At 60.9% G+C, this 17,428-nt stretch overlaps 2 protein-coding genes across 3 annotated transcripts in view; both read right to left on the reverse strand.

Annotated features, from left to right (window-relative positions):
* Positions 1–7,200: 7,200 nt before the first annotated feature.
* On the reverse strand, positions 7,201–10,404 carry LOC105824234 (tricarboxylate transport protein, mitochondrial). Of its 2 annotated transcripts, XM_012661608.1 has the most exons (9): positions 10,136–10,404; positions 9,751–9,858; positions 9,572–9,671; positions 9,354–9,492; positions 8,705–8,789; positions 8,460–8,564; positions 8,195–8,310; positions 8,042–8,115; positions 7,201–7,866 (listed from the first exon to the last, which is right to left on the reverse strand). In XM_012661608.1, exons 1-9 carry the CDS (start codon positions 10,227–10,229, stop codon positions 7,752–7,754), a joined length of 936 nt encoding a protein of 311 aa, XP_012517062.1. In that variant the 5' UTR covers positions 10,230–10,404; the 3' UTR covers positions 7,201–7,751. The 2 variants fall into 2 exon arrangements, with proteins under 2 accessions (XP_012517062.1, XP_012517061.1); XM_012661607.1 differs by lacking the exon at positions 8,460–8,564.
* Positions 10,405–11,418: 1,014 nt separating this feature from the next.
* Positions 11,419–17,428, reverse strand: part of LOC105824231 (clathrin heavy chain 2-like) — a 39,587-nt gene continuing 33,577 nt past the window's right edge. The window contains 2 exon segments of the mRNA XM_012661603.1: positions 11,419–11,525; positions 12,253–12,328. Coding sequence (XP_012517057.1) covers positions 11,419–11,525; positions 12,253–12,328 — 183 coding nt within the window.

Genomic DNA, 17,428 nt, shown 5'->3' on the forward strand with positions numbered 1-17,428 from the left:
AGGGCGCAGGAGGGGGTGCGGGGTGGCGGCGCCGATAGAGCGGGGAGGGACTGGGTTGGGGAGAGCTGGGGCCCAGGACACCCCCCCACGCCCTGCCCGCGCGGCCGAGGCCTCAGTATCCCCTGATTGCTTTCTTTCATCCCGGCGCCTTTCTCAGCAGCAAACGCCGGCTAATGCCGCCTTTATCACGGCATTAGGGGATCTGGGGCCGATCGCACAAAGGGGCCCTCGATGGCGGCCGTAATCAAACGCCGGTCGCGGGCGGTCGGGGAGAAAGCGAGCGCCGGGGATTCTGAAACCATTAGGGGGAATTAACACCCGGGTTAATCTGCTTTGGCCGCGCAATCGTCAGCAGCGAACGCGCCGGCTGCGGACGCCCGGTCTCTCCCCGCGGGGCTCGCCGCCTGTAGTCAGAGCTGCGAGTGGGTCTCAGTTTCCCCAGCTGTATCCTGCCCCCCACCCCCAGCCAAGGCGGGTCCTGAGCCCAAGAGGGAGAGAGGCGGACCTTGGTGGGTCAGGCCAACAGGCCTGATTATGAGCAGAGCTGGGCCCCCGGCTGCCTGCCCCTGCTGGTCTTCGCTGGCTGTCCAGCCCCTGCCCCTCCTGTCCCAGGCTGAAGGAAGGATGCTCCCACCCCGCGCCCCAAGGTGTCATCCTACCCGCTGAGCTTGGGCTGCTCCCAAGGCTCACAGCCCTCCACACGTGGCATGGGACAGAGAGCAGCAAGGAGCCACAGCTTGCAGACTCCCTAACCCTAACCCTTGGGATCCCTTCCAGGGTACAGACCCCTGAGGGGCGTTTGTTGACCGACTCACTGTCAGGGCTGATGTGATACCACCTGCTGCCTCTCCCACCCCACATCTTCAGCCCCCTCTTGCTAGGCGGGGGAGGTTGGGGCTGTGCAGGCCTAGGTCTCCTTTGGTGTCGCAGCCCGGATTGCAGAACGGGGGATGGACACAGAAAGAAACACACAGACACACACAGGACATACAAGACTGCAGTAGACAATTCTACCAGTCGCTTTATTATATACTTTTTCTATGTCCGGCAGCTACTTCCTGGCACGTGACTACCTTGGGCACCCTGAGAAAAATACATTTTCATTCCTTTCAGACGATTGCTTAAGGGAAGCAGATGTTTGCATCTTAACTTCTTGTATCTTAACTTCTTTATCTCATTACGGTATGCAGGACAATGAGATGCCTTGGCTTGTTTGCAAGACCCCAGGTGCTTGGTTATCTATCATAAAGCTATCTGTCATGAGGAATAGTTCTGTTTGTCCAACAGGCCGTGTCCGGACCTATTGACCTCTGGAGACCAAGGAGAGCACACCCAGTTTCGCTGCCTCTGGGCTTAAGCCAATTTGCCCAGGGACGGCCCCTACATTTGGTCCCGAGTGTTCCCATCTGAGAAATGGGGCTGGCTGAGAAAAGCAAGGGCCCAGCCAGGATAAGCCAGTGTCCAGAGGTGTGGCCTGCGCTCCCTGCTGCCTTCTGTGGGGACACAACCCAATCCCACCCCTCCTCCTGTGTTGCTACCGACAGGCCCCCGGGAGTAGGGGACTCATGGAGGTGTGCCTACACCTGGCCTCCTCCTCCATTCGCACGTGGCAGGGCCACTGTGCCTTACATGAGCCCGTGGACAGCAACACGTGTCTGGACTAGAGCTGGCCAGGTGGCAGGATGGGGAGGGGCAGAGTAGAGGAGAAGGTAGTGGAGCCCCTTGGTCCCCATCCCCTTTCCCAAGGCTGAGACCAGGGACATAGGAGCAAAAAAATACCGGGGGAGAAAAAGACACAGTCATAAGCTTCCTTCCTTCATTTAGCAGAGACCAGTGATTCTCCAGCCCAGGCCCTGTGGAGGGGACACAGGGGTGGGCCACAGGCCAGGCCCTGCCCTCCTGGGTCCGAGCACACAGGAAGACAGTCAGGCGAGGGGCCGCTGGGGAAAGGGGTACAGGTCCCCTTCCTGCACACGGGCCAAGCAGGGCCCGCAGGGTAAAGGTGGGGTAAGGCAGCGTCCCTGGGCGGAGCCTCGCGGCAGCGGCCTGGCGGTACGGAAGAGGGCAGGCTGCGCGGGAGGAGTCCGGCCCTGGGACACGCAGGCATCTCCGGGCAGGGGAGTGGCGGGCAGCCGGGGAGTGTCCCCTCCCCTGGCGCCAGAAGGGCCCTTGGCCGCCTCCGGAGTCCACACGGGCGTCCGGGAAGGGGGAACGAGTGTGGCTGAGCCGGCCGAGTGTCGAGAGGTGCAAGCGAGGACGGTGAGATCCGAGGACCGGCGCTGGGTGGCAGTGATCGCGAAGTCCCCAGGAAGCCGGATCCTGACAGACTGCCTTAGCTGCCACCGCGCAGGCGTGGGGGCTCGGGACAGCTCGGAGCCCATTGCCGCCGCCCCAGCAGAGCGCATGCGCGCACAGCGCTGCCCGCGCGTCCCCGTGACGCCATCAGCGCGCGCCACCCCCGACGATCTCGGCCCTCCGGTAGCGCGACCCGGTTCTGCGGCCGTCCCCTGCCTGGATCGCCTGTTCCCGAGGACGAGAAAATCCGATTCCTCATTCAGAAATGGGCTTCGAGAAGCCTCCCCGGGCCTCCCGCGCCCACGGACCCCTGTCTCCGGACCTCCGTGGCCGGATGCTGAGGGAGGCCCTGATGGTCTGCGGCCACCGCCCCCTCCCCTGACCGGAAGCGACCTTCCTCCCGGCCGTGGCGGGCACAGCTCCTTCCCCGTGACTTGGTCCACCCGCAGGATAAGTCCTCGGATGACGATCGCGGGCACTGTATTTACCTTCTCCCCTTTACGGCCTCGGGGGAGTCTCCCGGGCATGAGGGAGGGTGACTCGCCGGGGCCTTCGGCGGCGGTGGCGGCGGGGGAGGGGCTCCGGCGTGCGGTCAGCCTGGCAGGGCCCCTCGGGCCCACTGGCCGGCTGGCCCAGCCCGGTCAGCGCGCGGAAACCGCCCCCGCCAGCCAGGGCTTGCGCTGCTCGGAGTTCATGAGCCACCGGCCCCGGCAGGCACTTGAGCGTAGCTTGGGAGCAGAGGGGTGAGATGGTGCATCCCATGAGGTCACTTAAGGAGATAAACCCTGTGGCCAAGTGGGGCCTTCCAGGGCACGCCCAGCCAATGGAGGAGTCAGTGGGTGGTGGGTAGGTGTGGCCGGGCAGAGGAGACAAATGTGACAACAATTTGTGATAAGGGCTGCTTTAGGGAGAATCAGGGGTCAGGACCTGGCCCAACCTAGCAGAGGGGAAGCTGCTTTCAGGGATATTTGCCAGGTAGGCATGGGAGGAGGGGAGCTACGGGGCCACCATATTTTCCGCGGGTTACCATATTTTTGGCCTCGCTGTTTATCCATGAACTCGAGTGTTCTCTGTGGTCCTACCATTGTCTTTTCAAGCCAGTTCTCCACTGTGCCTGTGTCTCTGTCCCTGTTCTCAGGTGTCCCTGTTCTCAGGTCTTCACGGACACCCTTACTCTGTGCCCCTTACCTAGGACCAAATAAAAATCAAGGAAAATACTGCTTCTACATCCTCAACCAAGATTGTGCTTGCTATGTCGAGAGGGACACAACCCAAAAACCAGAATTCTCTTTGTCAGCTGAAAGGAGACAGACCCATTTGTCAGGAATTGGCTTTTTTGGGTACTAAAGCTCTGATTGCCATTCATCACCTACGCAGGGACATGGGAAAACCCAGGGGGTGCCTGCCCGTGCAGAAATGTGTAAGGGGAGCTTCAAGGAGTTTGGGGGGGTGAAGGGCAGCTGCCTGGAGGCTTGCCTAGAGGGGGCAGAACAGCTGTCCCCAGCCCCACAGCAGTGAGGGCAGGGCTGGAAGTTGGCCAAGCCCTGCCCCAGGTTCTGCTCACCTTCTGCTCCCTTGCTCTTATCTCTGAAACCATTGTCCCCCCTAGGTACAGTCCATGAGGATCAGAGGCTTGAGACTGTGCCAGATGGTGGAGGCTGGCTGTGACTTTGGCTGATTGCCAAGGCTTTGGCTGTGAACGGGACATGGTGATCTGGAGTCCCCACACACTCCTCTGATGTGCACACCCAGCCACCTCCTGGGGTTCTCTGCAGCACTGGCCAAGCATCCTGGTTGCTGGGGAGAGGTGGAGCACAGGGCTACACCCCATGTGTTCTGCCTCTGCTCAGGGACCCGCCCACGTCTCTGCCCCTTTGCCCTCATTACTACAGGGGCAGGCAAAGGTTCCAGCCCTAGTGGCCCTGGTCTGTGCTGGTCCCCTGCCATTGGCCTCCTCTCTGCTGCATTCGAAATCTTGGTTAAATGCAACTGGGCTCCCTCTAGGCCCTGCCTGCCTCTCAAGCTGCTGTCACCCGCTCACTTCCTGGCAGCCCAGAGGCGCCTCGGATCTTTCCTGCACAGACTCCCCTCCCCTTGGGTCTCAGCTCAGGGAGTTGAGGCTGCCTATTTCCCCAGGTGACGTGTGCAGCAGCCTACAGTGTGGTTCTACCAGTGCAGGGGGCTTCTCCATGCTTGGCCCCAAAGCACTCAGACGGAGCTCAGTCAACATTTCTGGCTGGGCTCCCTGATGTCCATAGGTAAGGGGACCCTGCCCCTTCTTTGGGGATGTTGCTCTATGAATTAATGTAAATATATTTGGAGACAGGATGTGTCTCAGGAGTTTTGCAGAGCTTTGCCCTGAAGGAATATGTGAACGTGTTAGTTTGCATATCAAAAGCTGTTTGCACCTCAGGAGGGCATCTCGGAAAGACAGTAGTGGTAGTGGCTGTATCCCACAAGGCCCCGCGTTTCTCAGACCTAAGGGTTTGGATTTGCTTTGTAAAGCAAAGCGAATCTGTTAAAACTACAGGATGAGAGCTGATCAAAGAGTGCCCGCCTATAAGCCATTAGTCCAAGGGACAGTTCCTGCTTAAAACTCCGGACTACCTGTCTCCATTCACAATAACCTGATAAAGAAAATATGGAGCCAATATATCTCTGTTTAACCCCTCTGTTAAGTGATAAATTTACCTTAGAACTTATAAACCAATCTTTGAAAGATTTTGTAACCATTTGTTTACGTAGATAGAATTAGTTAAGGGACCTGTAGAAGCCTTTTGAAAAACTGTTAACCTAAGAGCAACTACCTGCTGTTATGTAAATCTGTTACCCCTGGCAACTGATCACTGTTACCTATAAATGACCATGTAAGACTTCATTCGTGGCCTTTTTGAGATTGATGGAGAAATCTAGGCTCCCTGAGCTCCTGCTTTGCCTATAATCTTTATAAATTTATACAACTATACCTTTGTGTATTCTTTTATTTCCATTATTTTCCATTTCTCTATTATTTTCTTATTCCTTGCAGCTCTACCAAAGAGGCCCGGTTTCTTGCGGGGAGCTTGGCCGCGCTCCCTGCAGGGGGAGAGGGATAGGAGCTAGAATGCTCCTGGGGACAGGTCCCAGGGAGGATGTAGACCCATGCCACCTTAAACCCTGCACTCAGCCAGTGCAGCCTCAGTCCCTTCCTCCCTGTGGAGAGGGAGAAGGACAGGACTCAGGTGCAGGTGTGTAGTCAGTGAGTATCTGGCGTCTCAGTATGTGCAGGCATGGGGTCCCCGCTAGGCTTCGCCTGTTCCAGGAACTGCTTGGAGCTTGGGGAGACCGCAGGCAACCTCCTGTGACCCAGGAGAAAAGCTGCCCTGCCAGGCCTTGCTGCACACTAAGCATCGTCCCGAGCCCCTTATAGGAGCACATCGTTTCACCCTCGTAACTTGAAGTGGGTTCTCTTGTCACCCCACTTCTTAGATTAGGAAATCAGGGTGAGGTGATTTGCCCAAGGTCACACAGCAATAAGGGAGTCAAGGTTCTGAGGCGCACGCTCTGCCCTGCCCGCCCCCCACTGCCCACAGGTGCTGAGGCCTGGAGGGCAGGCCCAGGACCAGAACGCCCCTTCCTCGTGGAGCCTGGCACCAGCGCTGCCCATCACCTGCTCCCACCCCACTGCAAAGCTGCTGAGGTCCAGAGCCGGTGGCCTGGGCTTGGGGGACAGGGAGCTTCTTGGCGTGTCTTCAGCCCCAGCAACTGTGTGCCTTGTGTGTATGTAGAGGAGGGTGGCAGGCTGTTGCCTGGGCCCTTTCTCTTCTGTTGCAGCAAAGACTGGGAATTCTGCGAGCACAGAGAGCACACAGCCAGCTTGTCACGCAGGCAGGCGGCTGTGAGTGGTGACCAGCCTCCAGGCTCTCCCCGCGGAGCCTTCAAAACCCTGCACTCCCTTTGCACCCCCCAGCCCCCGAGTGGCAGTCAGATCTGCCTTAGGCTCCCTGCACGCCAGGCTCTGCCCCTGATGCACACTCCGCCTGGACTCCGGGGCACTGGTGCTGCATGGTCACCGAGGTGCCTCCAGAAAGGAGAGCCCCAGGGACAGGACCTGCCTTTGTGGAGCTGCGGCTAGCAAAAGGTTGTTCCCCAGCCTGAGCCAAACACTTGCATGACTTTTCCCCCACCAAAGCACTGGGACAGGAAGCTACCTCCTGCCCCGACACATCCGGGAGCACTGGTTGACCCTGTCCTGTCCAAGGGTGTCCTCCACTTGGCTCATGGGCTGTGGAGGATGGGTCCATGGGGACCTGCAGGCTCAGACCTCTGTGGCCTCTGGCCAAAGGAACACTCTCTGAGGTTTAGGGCTGTGGGGTGAGGTGCCCAGAGGTCCCCAAGGCCTTGGTCAGGCATCCCCGCCAACAGCAGCCTGGGTGGAGTGAGGAAGGGCCCTGCCCAGAACCTCAGGGCAGAAGCTGGGCACCCCCACCTGGAATACTTCCCTGGGCCTCCTTCCCACAAGCAGCCCACTTCACAGACTGCCAAGGGGGCCTTCCCCGACACGAAGGGCAGGCAGGCATCCTGGGAGTGCTGTCTCCCGGGCCCCACCCTCCCCTCTGCCCACTCATGCTGCCTGCCAGGAGGCCTGGAGGCCTCGTGAACACACCGTTTAACCAACCCTGTGGGGACCTTCAAGCCACAGGCAAGGCCTGGACATAGCCCAGATCCTTCCTGGCCTGGTGCTGGGCCTCTCAGGGATCCAATGCTGTGGCCCCAGCTGCCCTGGCCCGGGTGGACACTGGGCTCTCCTTGTCCCCTGGCTGCAGTGTCCTCAGGTGAGGGGTGAGCTGGCTGCCTGCAGAGGTACAGCCACCCCTGCCCACCCACAGATGGGCCCACGCAGGAACGGATGCAGGGGCACGAGGCTGCAACAGGATCCGGTTTATTCTGCCTTGGCAGGGTGGTCCTGAGAGTGGCGGGTGCCACCCTGTTCCGGGCGGAGGGAGGGCCCGAGGGCCACTTAAGGCCAATGGCGGAAGAAGCGGGGGGCATGCAGCCCCTGGAATGCGGTGAAGCCAGGCCGAGGCCCGGAGGCAGCTGTGGTAGGCCGGGGCAGGGTGGAAGGCACCGGGCTGGGACCGGGCCATGGCTACAGGGCCGCGGATCCACGCCACATGGGCACCCCGGGACGAGGGGCACAGTGTCACATGACACAGAACAGGAAACACAGGCACAGGGCTCACAAGGAAGCACATGGACAAGTGGGCACAGATTCACAGAGGGATGCCCAGCCATAGCCAGACACGTGGACACAGTGGTGGTTTCACACACAGACCACAGGGGAGTCACGGCACTACGGGGCACGCAGACTCGAGGGACACGGGAGGGCCTTTTGGCACTACTGCACTGGAGTCACACGAGCCGGGGCGTGGGGCTGTTCTGCGGGCCCTGGGCAGGCCCCACGTGTGCCCACAGGCTCAGTCCGTCTTCCACACCTTGTTGAGCAGCTTCACCACCTCGTCGTAGATGACGAACACGATGGCCACGTCCAGGCAGACCCGGCCCAGACGGGGGACAGTGCCCTTGTAGAACCTGGGTGGGGGAGGGGCAGGAGGTGAGCAAGGCAAGTAAGGGCAGGATCCCTGGAAAAGGCGACCCAGATATAGGACAGGAGAGAATGGAAGGCTAAAGGGGATGCCTAGGGCAGGCTAGGTCGGTCAAGGAGGGTCCGAGGAGGGTACAATAGCCCTGCCCATCCCCCACTCACGCCTTGAGACCCTCATTCCTCAGGATCTGCAGGCCACAGTCCCACGTGTTTCGGTATTTATGCGCCTCCAGGCCCTGCAGGACACCAGCAGGCCAGAGCTCAGCAGTCAGCTGTGACCCAAGCTCCCCCTACCCATGCCTGGCCCCATCCCACCTGCATGCGGGTCTTGATCACGTCCAGAGGAGTGTTCCCGAAGACGCTGGCTGCACCTGCGATAGCTCCAAAGACCCCAGTGATGAGGGGGTTCATGGGCTTGTTGGGGTTGTCCCCTGGATAGGAGTGGAGGTGCAGTCAGAGGGTGTTGGAGGATAAAGGGGGCCGGGGCGTTGAGGGCTGGGGCGGAGCCTGGACCAGGCCTGAGGAGGGGCCCCCCACGTCCTGGAGTGTCTGGAGGTGGGGCCCTGGGGCGCGGACGCACCTCGATACCAGTTGCGCAGGGAGGTCATGACGAAGAAGCGGATGGCCTGGTTGGAGCCCTGCTTCAGCACAGTGGCTGTGAGGCACTGGTACATCCCCTTCAGCCGTGGGGGCAGGCAAGCATGGGGTCACACTGATGTTGCCCAGGCCCCAGCTGGGGATCAGGGCACCAAGGCAGGAAGGGGAAGTGCTGGCCCCTCCAGCCTGGCCAAGGCCCCTGTCCCTGAGAAAGGCCACATGGCTCACCTTGTTCCCGTACTATCTCCCTAACCCCATGGAAGAATCCTCTGTACTTGGGGTTGGCAGAAGTCTGGTGGTGGATGAACTTTACCTGAGAGAGAGAAAAGAAAAGGTGCTAGCTCCCAGCCACCCCCTGCAGGGCGCACCTGGCCCCCTGGCTAGTAGGCCCAGAGCCTACAAGGCCAGGCCACCTGGGAAGCAGCGTTGCCCAAGGCCGCCCTGGGACACCAACACAGATGGGCCCCAAAACACAAGGGTCCACCTGCCACCTGGTAAGGAGTGTCTAACCATTCTGTTTGCTGCTATCTTCCACAGTTTTGATAGCAAACTTGTTGTTTTATGTTTTCTGTTGTTAATAATATTTTCTAAAGACTTCAGTATTATCGTCCCTTTGCCTTCAGAATAGTGAGGCTCCATGGGAGGACCCTCCTGTCAGGTCCCCGGCCCCCAGCAGGGCCCCCAGCGGTACCCCCTCCCCACCTTGACGGTCTCAGTGCAGCACAGGACTACCCCTGCCCGCCACCCCGCACCCTCTGCATGCCTGTCTCCTCGAAGGGGCCTTCGCAACCTTGACGGTCTCCGTGGCGGCAGGACCACCCCGCCCACCACCCCTGCACCCTCTGCATGCCTGTCTCCTCACAGGGGCCTTCCCCACCTTGATGGTCTCCATGGGGCACACGACCACCACTGCTTCGGCCACGCCGGCCCCCAGGCCACACAGCAGCCCGCGCGTGCTGTCCAGGCGTCCCTGCGCGTCCCGCATGTGGTTGCTGAGGAACTCGAACATTCCGAACCTGGGGGCGGGAGGCGGGTGAGAAGGGCTGCCCCTCCGCCGGGACCCTCCGACCCCCGCGGCCGCCCCGCAGGCCTCACCTGACGGCCGCCTTGGGGATGGAACCGTAGAGCAGGGAGCTGAGGCCGCGGTACAGGCCCAGGACTCCGTGGCTGCGGACCGTCTGCCGCACGCAGTCCCCTAGGGGAGGGGCGGTCAGGACCCGCCGCACGCGCGCCCGCCCGCGCCCGGCCCGCAGCCCCGCGGCCGCCTCGCTCACCGATGCCCCGGTACCGCGGCGGGTGCGAGCGCTCATCCAGCTGCAGCTGCGTCTTCACGTACTCGGTGGGGAAAGTGATGCAGATCTCGATGCCGCCCGCCAGGCCGCCTGCGGGCACCCGCACCCGGCGCTTAGACCCCGCCGCGCAACCCGCCCCTCCCCCGCCCGGACTTCGCCCGGCGGCCCCGCCGGGCCCACGCCCCCACCGCGCTGTCCCCGCGCAAAAAGCTGGGCGACCCCTGCCCGCCAGACGGGGGACAGGGCCGCAACCCTCAGTCCCACGCCCCCAGCCCAACCCGGAAGTGGGGCGGGGCCTTGGCGACCCGGGCCCACCCGGAAGCGCCGGAGGCCGCAGGGTCGAGGTCCGCGTCCCGCAAGGGCCCACCTGCCAGGATCGCCTTCCCCGGGTGCGTCAGCTTGGCCTTCCCGGACGCGGGCGCGGCGGCCGCTAGGGCGCGGGGGGCGCGTGGCGCGGCCATGGCGGGCGGGAGGCGGCGCGCCCGGTGGGAACCTTGGGTCCGAACCTGCAGCGCGGGGCGCTCCGTGCAAGGCGGCCGGTTATGTCCCGGGGGCGAGACGGCCGCTTCGGCTCCCGGGCTCCGCCCCGCGTGGTCCGAGCCGGGCCCCGCCCCCAGCCCGCCCTGTGTCGGCCGGGAAACTGAGGCTGGGGCGGGGCGCGCCGAGGCGGGCGCCAGGGCGGGGCCCGGGGCGCAGCCAATGGCCGAGGCGAAGTCCCTGGAAAACCGGGGGCGGGGGGCGGAGCTGCGTCCCCGCCGGGAGCTGCGGGTCAAGGAGCAGAGACTATAGCGCGCCCGGGCCTGCGGCGGACACCCGCGCGGGGAGGAGTGGGCCTCGCACTCTGCGCGTCTGCAGAGAAAGGCAGGACGTTGGAGACTCCGGAGGCGAGACGGGCAGATCAGCCTTTAGACAAGTGCGGCCAGCCCTGTCCCCTCGGTCCCAGGGTTTGGTGTTCGGACACTCCGCGGGGCTGTGCAGTCCCACCCCTGCCCCTCTCCGGGATTTAGAGCTCGGGAAAAGACTCCAAATACAACCCGTAGTATTCTCCCAGGCAGCTTCCCTGGGCAGACACGGGTCCCCACCTGCAAAGAGGTCCCAGGGAATCTTTAGCAGGCTGCAGGGCTATGAAATTGGCCCTTGTCCCTCCTACCCACACCAGCACCAAGCAGAGAAACTTCGCCTCGATAAACCTTTAATATTCATGATCGATAAACCTTTAATATTCATGGTCGGCAGGAGGCTCAGAGCCGTGTTAGGAACTCTGGCACCTCCATACAAGACGCATTCATGTTGTGACTCGGAAGTGGCCTGGAGGAAGCACTTCTAGCCAGCGTGGGGTGAAGGGAGGGTGCCCTTCCCCCCAGGCAACAGAGAATCCTTGAGAAGAACCTCCCTGGTGACGCCTGGCTCCAGCCAGAGGGCCGAGAGGCAGAGAGAGGTCCACCTCCCTGCTGGAGTCGAGCTAGTCTTGGGCAGTCAGTGTCTACCCTGGGCGGTGGGGGGTCTACCCCAGCCTCCCCAGGCTTCAGGATGACTCAGAGGCTGCCATCACTGGGCTTCAACAAAAATAAATAATGTCCGGGTGTCCCTGCCTCCCATTGGGGTCCTCTGTGCCCAAGAGTGACAGGCTCCATGGAGAGACAGCGCCCACTACACATTGAAGCCATATACAGGAGTGTGGGTGAAGGTGGGAGCAGCAGTGTATCCGCAGGGGAAGCCGGCAGGGGCAGGGCCGGCTGTCAGCATCAGCTGTGGGCCTGCAGAGGGAGACACACAGTGAGCAGGGCTCCTGCTGCCCACCGGGTCCTCCCCTGGCTGCCTGAGTAGCCAGGGGCCCCAGGAGCAGGGTCTGCAGGACCAGCCCTGACCACCAGGAGGCTGAAGCACCTGGAGGCAAGGAGTGTGGGCAGTGCTGGTGTGGGGCCAGGCTAGAGGGTAAGCTAGTCCCAAAACAGGACACTTACTTAGCTCAGTCGGCTGGGTCTCACTCATGCCCATCACAATCTAGAAAGACCAGATTGGCATTAATGGTGGGTGGGCACACTCAGCGGGGAACTGAGACCAGCTGGCATGCTGCGTGCTCATACCACACCCTCAGGCCTGTGTCAGCCCCGCAGCCTTCCCAGCACCCGTTGCCTCTCCAGTCCACTTGACAGCCAGGCCGTCCAGGGCAGGCTCTCAGGCGCAAAGCCCCTCCCAGCACACGCCACCAGCAGCCACTTGGGGTAGCCAGATAGGGCAGGACACAGTGGCAGCTCACAGCTGGGCAGGCACCCTTTTCAGAATGCAGGTGCCCTCAAATCAGGGAGGACAGTGGCCGTGCCGACATTGCAGGACACACACTGTCTCCATATCTGGCAGCCACTGGGGTTCCAGCCCCCACCCATCCATCCCCATCCCCATCTGAAGCCCAGCTAAAGAAGGGCAGTGTGAACCACCTCCACTCTCCTCTCCAGGGGACTGGGCGCAACAGATGCCACCTACCAAACATGAGAGGGGCGGGCTCTGCCACATGTGCCTCTTGCTTACGCAGACTCTCCGAGGCATCCAGTTTGTCCACCTGCAAAAGAGGCAAGGGAATGTGAGCACCCACCTGACAGCATGGTTCAGGCCTCTGGGTGAACATGGAGTAAGAGGTCAGGACACGGGGACCCCCCAGGAGAGTTGGAGCCGAGGACATGCACATGGGCAGGCGTGCAGTGGCTGGCTCCATACCCCAAGCACATTTTGAATGCAGGGAGGCCATGATGAGGCCTCTGTAGCTGGGCTGAGATGGAGCATCTGGTGGAGCCCAGGTGCTGTTCCAGCCCAGCAGCTTCCCGTGGGCATCTGGCCCCCAGGTGTACTACAGGAGCGGTGGCTGCAGACCATGAGTGTGGCCTGGCTCATGGGGGCAGGGTCCTCCTCCAGACACAGGGACACACTGCTTACAGACCTGCAGCGCTAGGGCAATGTGCAGCGAACAGCCAGTCTGGGCTGCCCGCCCCTCCTAGCCAGCAGAGAGATCATGTAGTCCTCAGGAGACAGGTCACCTGGCACCTAGGACACTCTCCTGAGAAGCATTTGAGGACTAGCTGCCTCCTTACTCTTCCCTGAGGCTTGACCAGCCACCGCCCCAGCTCAGAGATGCCTCTGTGCCGAGCTCACAGGCTGGGCAGGAGAGAGTGAAGTGGTGCTGGGGGCTGGCAGAGGCGCAACACTGTTGGTGGGGGCAGCAGCAACTGTGCTTCTAGGATCCCCTCAAACAAGCGCTGAGTAAGAAGAAAGAACGTGCCCGCTGTGAGCTTGGCTCTGGGGCAGTCGGGCAAGGCCCCCTGCCAGCTCCCAGCTGCCCCAGTCCAGGGCTGAAAGGGAAAGGAGGCCGACCAGTATGCTGGCCCCGCAGTCTGTCCTTTCTGCCTCCAGCTTGCTGACGCCCAGGGCTGAGTTCTGAGCGGGGCCTACACCCTCCACTAGCAGAGTGTCACGGGGGCATCGCAGAGGGATGACCCCCTGCTCTCCCTGACCCTCTCCCCATGACAGGCACCTTGTCTGGCTCTGGCAGGCGCAGCAGGAGCAGGTGCCGTGGCAGTCACCACCTCCCAGGGATAGTGGAGGGGTCTGGGAACCCCAGGCCAAGGAGCAGTGTCCTCTGATGACAACCCTGAGTTGGCTGTGTAGCCACAGTGCTGCCACGGTGACAATGGTTGCCAGGATGAACTCGTCATCCACCACAGAAAGGGAATGTGCTCCCCCAAGTCCTTGGGGGTCTCCAGCAGTCCAACCCCTGCAGCAGTGATACCTCTGAGGTCTGGGTGGGCCCGAGTTCCTCTTATGTTAGTCGCTGGGCCTCTACTGTCAGGAAGAGATTCAAGCCACATTCATCTTTCTTTATGCAGGCTCTCAAAAAAGACTGCTTTCAGCTGAAGACACTTTAGGGATGGGACAAGCAGCTCATGGTGGGTGAGAGCAGTTTCCGAAGGCAAACTCCACGCAACACAGACATCTCCTGTAGGGAGCTGCCGTCCACTGCAGTTGAGGAACCAGGGACCCCTGTAAATCTAACCCAGGTGTGTCCCCTGGCAGACAGTGCAATTCAGACCACGTGTTCAGGGTACCCTTTGCTCTACCCCTGGAGAGTCACCAGGGAGCCTCACACTCAGGTGTCTGTGTGGGTGGGAATGCCTCACTCTCCTGCAGCAGGCGATGGTTTTGCATGGCCTCGGGGTGGCCCTTGCTGGGGGCTGGGTAGTTTCCCAGAGGCTCTACAGGTGCAGGCAGCCTTGCAAGCCCTTCCCGGCCAGAGCTGGCAGCACTAACCCCCTTCTTGTTTCTTCCTGCCCTCGCTAACCTGGGAGGCCCCTCCCTGCCCTTGCACCACAGAAAGAAGCTTCAGCACAAGTGGCTTTGGGGTCTCCATTTGGCTTGAAGGAGAGCAAGTGTACGGTTGGATGGGCAAGTAGGTGCTGCTGAGAGGCGGGTTTTCCACAGTGTTAGAAACCACAAACTGGACCAGGTGACACAGGTCTCTGGACAGTGGCTAGGTCCCAGACATGGACTCCTAGGGCTTTGACAACCAGGGAGAGTTTTAAAATCAGACACTGTTACCTTGATGAGGCAGATAAAGCCACAGCTGTTAGAAGGATTCAATGCTTGCATTAATATTCCTACTACGTGTTCAGCCAAGGGGTTACCAACAACAGGTAACCCCACAGCTATACCCCAGACTCCACTGGAGGCTGTCTGAGCCCCACAGGCTGTCACCAGCTGGTGCCTCACTGTCACCCTGATAAAACCCAGGGCCACTGGTGAGCACCTGTCACGCTCCCTGGCCGTGCGGATGCCACTAGCTCCCTGGGCGGGATCTGCAGGAGAGCTGCTGAGAGGGGGAAGTGCTCAGTTCTGCTCGACACCCACCATGGTGACTTTCTGGAGGGGTTAATATTGGGCAGAAAACCACTTGAGTGTGAAGGGAAGAGGCCATTCCTGATGGCTGGTTGGGCCCACATGCTCACCTTGCTCAGGTACTCCCTCATCACCTGGATGAAGTACGGCATGGCGAAGTCCATGAGGTTGTGTCTCCAGGCCAGTTCGAGCACCACGTCCGGGTGGAGCAGGTCGTAGCAGGTGAAGAGCGAGGCTGCAAAGCACTCCCACCTGCCTTCCTCCAGGAACCACTGCAGCAGCTGCTCGGCCAGCTCGGCATCCCGCGACTCTGCGGCGTGCTGCATGGCATCCTGCAGCCAAGGAAGACACACGGCTCAGCTGTCCTGCAGGCAGAGGCCTCAAGCCCACAGGTGACTGGGCTGGCAGGGCAGGGAGCAGTGCCAGGCTCTACGAAGGCCCTCCCTGCATTCCGGAGCCAGTCTGGACATGTGGCCGAGCTGGTCCCTGCACCTGGCTGCTCAGAGGTGGCCCACATGGGTGCAAGTGCCCTGGGAGACAGGGGCTCTGGCCTCAGGGCCAGTGACCATGGGCAGAGGGAGTGTGCGGCAGTCTGGGGCCAGCGCGGGGCATGGCTAGTACTTGGGAAACAGCAACTTGCTTTTCCTTCAGGTCCCTCAAAACCTCCTGCCATTTTCATCCTTGCAAATTTGTTTATCTAAAACACTGTTTACAAAATGATGCTACATCCTTAGTCATTAGGAAACCAGTGCCCTCTATAGCGGTTCTCTATTCTCCAGCCACATGCTGGTGGAGCTGGTCGCCTGACTCCAGCAGGGGCTCCCGTCACCCCTTTCGGAGACCGGGAGCCTGAGACGCAGAAATCAGTGCTCACAGTCGCTGCACTCTCCGGGGACAACCGTGGTGGTCCTGCTCCACGTGCCCACTGTCGCCTCTGACTTCTGCTCTGGAGACTCCTGAGGATGCTCAGTCTCCACTTCCACGTGGACCCAGCTGCTGTGAGCCAGCCCCACGCAGCCCCCTCTGGAGCTTCCCCTCAGGAAAGAGCCCCTGGCTGCCCGCTGCTCGGCTCGCTCAGTCCTGCCCCGTCTCCCTGGTTTGTCTGCAGCCTGCACCTGAACGTGGGCACCTCCTCAACCACTATCACCAGAGAGTGGATGTTTCCAGAAGCCTTGTGCTCCAGACCACAAGTTCAGCTGTGCACTAGTGGCTTCCTAGAGGACTCCCAGGTCCCAGCTGCACCTGCTCCCACAGCTGGGAGCCCACTCAAGTCTGAGCTGCTCCCTCACCCTCCCTTCTCATCACCACCCTAGCCCGTGCCACTCTCAGGCAGTTCTTTGTCCTCGTCCCTGTGTCCACCTCCCTCCTCCTGGACCCCTACCAGAGCCTGAGGTCCTGCGCTGGTCCCTCCCACATGAACCTTACCTTCTGCAGCCCGTTCTCCACCCCTGGCCTTGGAAGGTCCTGGGCTCCTCCCACGTCGGTCCATACTCAACCCCAAAGCAGCTGCCTCCCATCCTGCCCGTCCCATGTTCCTCAGCACCCGGAGCTTCCCATGCACAGTGCATACCCCAAACCTCGCCGCTGCCACTGTCCACCGTGCTTTTATCTAAGCTCTATTTCTGTCATTTGGAAATACTTCTTCCTGTCACTGCCTGACTGGGCATGCTGTGACCTGGCCACCCCTCCCCAGAGGCTTTAGCTGTGGCTGCAGGACTGACGCTGGAGGCCTGTGCATCGGGGCTGTGGGCACCGTCCCTGCCTCTACCTCCTACCAGTAGTGCCATACCCCCAACTGTGACAACCAAATATCCCCCAAGGGCCAAAGTCACTCTGACTGACAGCCACTATCTATCTGTGGCTTTGTCCTCTGGGCTCCCTTCTCGGCCCACGTGGCTCTGAGTGGGTGGCTGGAAAGGCCAACAGGCCTCTGGCAGCAGTTACAACACCACTCACCCCTCACTGCCTGAGTGGCGAGAGGCTGTGCACTGAAGCCCCTGGCAGACACCGTGTGGGCAGGACACAGTGGCTGTGACACTCAGCTGAAGGCGGGGGAGGGTGTGCTTCCCTAGGTGTGTCTGAGCCTGGCTGTCACCTCCCAGTGCCAGGTCCCGAGACCTTCACATGCAGTGTCAGAGCTTTAGCAGCGTTTCCTCTCAGCATCCCGTGCAGGGCCCCACGGGCACCCTAGGAATGACCACGAGCACTGTCACTAAGGGCTAGCAGCTGTCACAGAACAGTCCAAAACACTGGAGATGGCAACTCGGGGTGAAGCTCAATGTGACCCCGATATCAGGGGTCACAGGCCTCAATGGAGTCTAAGCCAAGAGCTGCACCCCGGTGCCATGAGAGTGAGATCTTGTGCTAGGCAACAGATGGCAGCTGTCTGTCCTGCGAAGGCAGAAATGCCCAAGGACAACTCAAGAGAAGTAACAGCCTTGGATAAAGCTCACGATCTGCTGGGGGTTTCCAGGGTCTCCTGGCCATGGAGCCCTTGGGAATCAGCTCGGCTGTGTATTATGACAAAGGCCCTCTGTATAGCTGCACTCTACTCCACTGGGGAGACGGATGGGCCAAGCAGAGGATGGCAGTGCCTTCAGGGTCTTGGTGATCTTTCCAGATGGCCCAACCTGCCGAGCAGGTGCCCGCATCTGGATCTCAGAGTGGTGCTAAGCCATCTCTCACTGGCAGAAAAACAAATGTTTTGGTTTTTTCCCTCCCAAGTGATCCTCCTGCCTCAGCCTCCCCAGTAGCTGCGACTACAGGTGTGTCACCA

This window comes from Propithecus coquereli, unplaced genomic scaffold (assembly GCF_000956105.1).
Source record: "Propithecus coquereli isolate 6110/MARCELLA unplaced genomic scaffold, Pcoq_1.0 Scaffold723, whole genome shotgun sequence".
Lineage (NCBI taxonomy): Eukaryota > Metazoa > Chordata > Mammalia > Primates > Indriidae > Propithecus > Propithecus coquereli.

Excerpts from the sequence above, each read along its gene's own strand:
- LOC105824234 (XM_012661608.1), bottom strand. The coding sequence starts at position 10,229 with ATGGCCGCGCCACGCGCCCCCCGCGCCCTAGCGGCCGCCGCGCCCGCG. Across the intron at positions 9,672-9,750 it reads GCCGCGGTACCGGGGCATCG|GGGACTGCGTGCGGCAGACG; the intron begins GTGAGCGAGGCG and ends CCCCTCCCCTAG. Across the intron at positions 8,116-8,194 it reads TGATCAAGACCCGCATGCAG|GGCCTGGAGGCGCATAAATA; the intron begins GTGGGATGGGGC and ends GGTGTCCTGCAG.